Source organism: Apaloderma vittatum, unplaced genomic scaffold, assembly GCF_000703405.1.
Source record: "Apaloderma vittatum isolate BGI_N311 unplaced genomic scaffold, ASM70340v1 scaffold41144, whole genome shotgun sequence".
Lineage (NCBI taxonomy): Eukaryota > Metazoa > Chordata > Aves > Trogoniformes > Trogonidae > Apaloderma > Apaloderma vittatum.
This window is the reverse complement of record NW_009713974.1, coordinates 1-4,385: the sequence shown is the minus strand read 5'-3', so window position 1 is coordinate 4,385 and position 4,385 is coordinate 1. Positions and strand designations below refer to the sequence as shown.

Sequence of the window (4,385 nt, the reverse complement as noted above, 5' to 3'; positions counted from 1 at the left end):
GCCCTGGAGAGTGAGCCAGGTAACTCCGGATCGGTGTCGGGGTGGGTGGGTTTCTGTATTAATACACTCTTCTTGCCAACATCCTGGCGTGGGAACAAGCTGTGGTGTCACAGGGAAATAATGGGCTTTGGAACAAGTATAAATAACGTCAGTCGATCTCCTGGGACTTGCCGGACAGAGGGGTGGGGTTGGCAATGCTACGGTCAAGTGGCTCCTGATAACAAAGAAAACATCTTTGTGTACAGCAGCGCCAGCCGGGCCTGCCCACGTCGGTGGACAGTGTTTCCAGGTGAAAGGTGGCCCCATGAAACACCACACATGGACAAAAAACAACAGGAGTGATCTTGTTTGCCATTTGGGTCAGTTCATATAGTATTACATAGGCAACAAGCTTGCCCGCAGGGTAGCCTAATGGCACAAACAAGGCTGATTTTAAGCCAGCTGAGATTTCTCAGTCCTTGCAGCCATTTGTATCGGCAATGCGGCGCACCATGTCTGGGGACACAGCTCTCTTCTAAACGGGCTTTTCTTGAGTTGCCTTCTCTCTCGTTTAACACAGGGGATGGAAGTGGAAACTGATCAGCGTGACCAAGGAAGGAGAATAGTGCGGAAGCCCTACGTGGTGAACGGTCAGTGTTGCTGTTCTCCTCCCCAGGGCTTGCAGCCATTTGTATCGGCAATGCGGCGCACCATGTCTGGGGACACAGCTCTCTTCTAAACGGGCTTTTCTTGAGTTGCCTTCTCTCTCGTTTAACACAGGGGATGGAAGTGGAAACTGATCAGCGTGACCAAGGAAGGAGAATAGTGCGGAAGCCCTACGTGGTGAACGGTCAGTGTTGCTGTTCTCCTCCCCAGGGAGCACTTCACCACCTCCAGCCCTAGCAGGTTTCTGTGCCACTGCCATTACAATTGGGGTTCTCCCAGGGCCCTGTGGGTTATTTTGTCTCTCATCTTTGTGCTGCCAGACTGTCCTTAGTTGCTGTGCTGTGCCAGGGACAGGTAGGGCTGTTAATGCTTGTCCAGGCTTTTGTGATTGTAGAGGAGTACCCCCCGGCAGCAGTCAGCTGGGGGTTCTCAGCCCGAGCTGAGCCAGGACGGCAGCTCTGCCATTCCCGTGTATCCTCTGTCTCATGAATTTCTTTTTCCCTCCTGTGCTGCCTTTTCTGCAGTATTTCTACCTGCAGCCTCAAGAGGGCTCTTTTCATTCAGAAACGTGCTGATGTGTGGCACCTGGGTGACAAGAAACCACGTGTGTTTTAGCGGTGGGCTGGGCAGCTCTGAAGAGTCGCTCTTTGCAGCCTGAGCAGAAAGGCTCCACTCCTTGTGGCGTGAGCTGGAGAGGAGCCTACACGGAGGGTTGTTGTCATGTTTGTTTTCATGCATGATTGCAGCACTGTGTGCAAGCAGTGGAGCTGTGCTGGAGGAGTGACCTCCTTTCTGCAGTACTGGCAGGGCTTGGTCTTGGGAGGAGGCTGGGAACCTCTGAGGTGCTGCTTTCTTCCCTCCCCTGCTTCATGGAGTCTCTGTCCTCTGCCTAGAAATGGAATATGAGGCCAGTCTCCCCGAGAAGAAGTCAAATACACTCTCCCGAGACCTCATTGACTATGTGCGGTACATGATACAGAACCATGGGGAGAACTACAAGGTGAGTACTGGCTGTCCAAGAGCAAGGAGCACCTGGAGTGATTCACTCCTGGACCTTCTGCAGGATGAGAGTGGCTAATCGTCTGCCCTGGATCCTGTTTTGCAGTCAGCTGATTGTTAAGAGGAAGCAGCACTTTGAACCTTGGCCAGAACCCTGCCTGAGTCAGGCAGCAATCACAGCCGGCCTGGGTGGGCCTTTGGAGTGTGGCTGCGCTAGTTTGGTGTTTGCTTTATGGGCCACTCCTCTGATTTACCCTCTCCTTTGTCACAGGAAATGGCTCGAGATGAGAAGAACTACTACCAAGATACTCCCAAGCAGATTAAAAGAAAGATCAACGTGTACAAGAATTTCTATCCTGAGGAGTACAAGGATTTCATTGCATCACTCAAGCAGGAAAAGATGGACGTACAGTGACTGCTCTTTTCTCGTGAGTTTGCCTCTAAGTGCAGGCTTGGTGTGACCATTTTTTGTGCTGAGTGAGGACTGACAGAGCGAGGTGACAGTCACTCACAGGCTCAGTGCCTGCAAGCTGAGCTATGCAAAGCCTCTGACAATGGAGGAAGGACCTTCATTAGACAGAGGAAGTTATAACCAGGCATGAAAAACTCTTGGCTATGGCTTGTGGCATTGGGACTGAATGCGATGCTGCTCCCTTTATGTGTGGCAGCCAGAACTTCTTTTGATAAAATAAATTACTCTTTCAAGCTGATGTGTGAATGTCTTGCTCAGAGTCTCTCGCTTTGCGCAGTCCTGCTTCGGAGAGCTCCAGGTGCTGACCTGCAGGCACATTGGGCACGTCACCCTCTGCAGCAGCAGGGCTGGGGCCTGTGGTGTGGGCAACACGTGGGCCTTTGTTGATTTTCCTGTAGGCAGCAGAGGTTGGAGCGAGGCCACATGCTGTTTCCTTCCCCTGCGAGCGACCTTCCTCCCCAACCTTCCTCCCCACAGCTTGGGACACTGGGCTGGCAGTCTCTTCCCTGCCAAGGAGCCAGAGATCAGAGCTGAGTGACCAGACTCTTTTATTGTTAAAAGGGAAGGAGAGGCTGTACAAAAGGTGTTGCAACAGAGACTGACCAGGGTGTACTCCCTTTGCCCAGTGTGACCCCCAGCTCCCACGACTGGTTTTCCAGCACCCAGCAGCCTCCTGCCTGCAGGCAGGGATTCCTGCAGTCCCTGAGCTTGGCTCCTTCCCCTTCTCCCTGAGGCAGCTGAGAGGGAGGGAAACCAGGCAGGGGGGCAAACGCCTGCTGAGCACAGCTCCTACCCCTGCTCAGGGGGAAGGGGCAGTGCAGGGCTGCCTGATACCTGCCTTTGTCTCCAAAGCAAGGCTTTAAATACAGACTGGGGGGAATTGAGAGCTGTGCTCAGTCCCAGTGAGGGACATCCTGAGCTGGTTATTCCCACTGGTGTGCACGGTACGGGCAGGCCTGTGCCAGCAGTAACCCCTCACGTTTTCAAGGAAGGAGAGCCCATCTCCTGGGATGACCTGTCCGTGCCGGCAGATGAGAGGGCTACCTCACTTGTTCAGCCCCATTCATTTAATACCCTGCAGGGCTGCTGTGAAGGTCTGGGGCCCTGCCCTGTGCTGCATGTTTCTGCTCATCAGAAGCTAAGAGCTATGCTTATGCCTCCATCCCAAGGGATATTTCGTCCCTGAGCTGGAAGAGGCAGCTGCCCTCTCCCATCAGCAAAGAGCAGGGCCTGCTGCTTGTGTTCCCTGAGGGCAGCCGTGCTGCAGCTCCACCCCAAACCTTGTGTCATGCAGTGAACACCCCAGGGCCAGGAGCCTGTTACCAGCAAGTCCGAGCTCCAGTGGCAGCTGCCCGGCTGCCTCCATCCTTGCGCCACGGACCCTGAAGAGGAGCTGTGCCAGGGGTGGGAGCCTGTCCAACCTCTGTGCGGGCTCAGGGCTGGGACAGCAGGGTGACCAGTAGGTCCTTCACGCGGAGGACACTGGTGGCAGTGCTCAAGCTGGCCCAGGTCGCACTGGTGGGCAGGAGGAAGAGCTCCCGCTGTCTGCTGAGTGTGTGCAGGGCCAGCTCCTCCCACAGCTCTGCCATGCTCAGGGCATCGCTCTTGTCCTGCAATGGAGAGAGGTGGATGCTCAGGGTGGGAGCAGTGCCAGGAGGGCTGGGAGGAGCCACATCCTGCCCATGATGTGCAGGCAGGGCTGTCTCTTGCATTCGAATTGCTTTGGCGCAAGCTAATGGGGAGCAGCACCAGGCATGCGCTTTGTTGCCTGCCTGGAAAATGCATTTCCCCATTGGGATTTTGCGTGCTGCCATCTGGGTCCTCTCCTGAAACTTGTTAGCCTTGACACCGGTAACATCAGTCACGCCTCCTGGTGAAGACTGGAGGAGACAGGCCCCAAGGAATCAGATTTTGCAAGAACTGGTGGATTTGGGATATCAGGATTTCCCCTCAGGGCCCTAGGGAGGAGCAGTTTCTGCAGGTAACAACCCCTGGGGCATCTGCGAGGGCAGACAGACACCCACCTGCTTGTTGGCCAACACCACCAGGGGCAGCTGGGGCTCCGCAGCCAGCAGTGCGTGCAGCTCCTGGCGTGCCGTCAGCAGGCGCGACCTGTCCACCGAGTCCACCACGAACACCAGGACGTGGGCCTGGCTCAGGTAGAGGGGCCAGTACGCTCGCAGGTTCTGGCTGCCACCCACTGCAGGACACAGGCAGGATCAGGCACCGGCATGGGGGAGGGCAGGGCTGCTGCCTGCCCCTAGCACCC

At 55.6% G+C, this 4,385-nt stretch overlaps 2 protein-coding genes across 2 annotated transcripts; one reads left to right on the top strand and one right to left on the bottom strand.

Moving 5' to 3' along the window:
- Positions 1-759: 759 nt before the first annotated feature.
- Positions 760-2,059, top strand: NOP16 (NOP16 nucleolar protein; the record flags this gene model as incomplete). The annotated part of the gene is made up of 3 exons (XM_009868565.1): positions 760-829; positions 1,539-1,645; positions 1,916-2,059. Coding segments are annotated over 3 exons (321 nt in total), but the record flags the coding sequence as incomplete, so codon positions are not given.
- A 1,490-nt stretch (positions 2,060-3,549) lies between these two features.
- LOC104267290 (ADP-ribosylation factor-like protein 10) lies at positions 3,550-4,316 on the bottom strand (the record flags this gene model as incomplete). Its single annotated transcript, XM_009868564.1, has 2 exons — positions 3,550-3,726; positions 4,141-4,316. Coding segments are annotated over 2 exons (353 nt in total), but the record flags the coding sequence as incomplete, so codon positions are not given.
- Between the last annotated feature and the right edge of the window lie 69 nt (positions 4,317-4,385).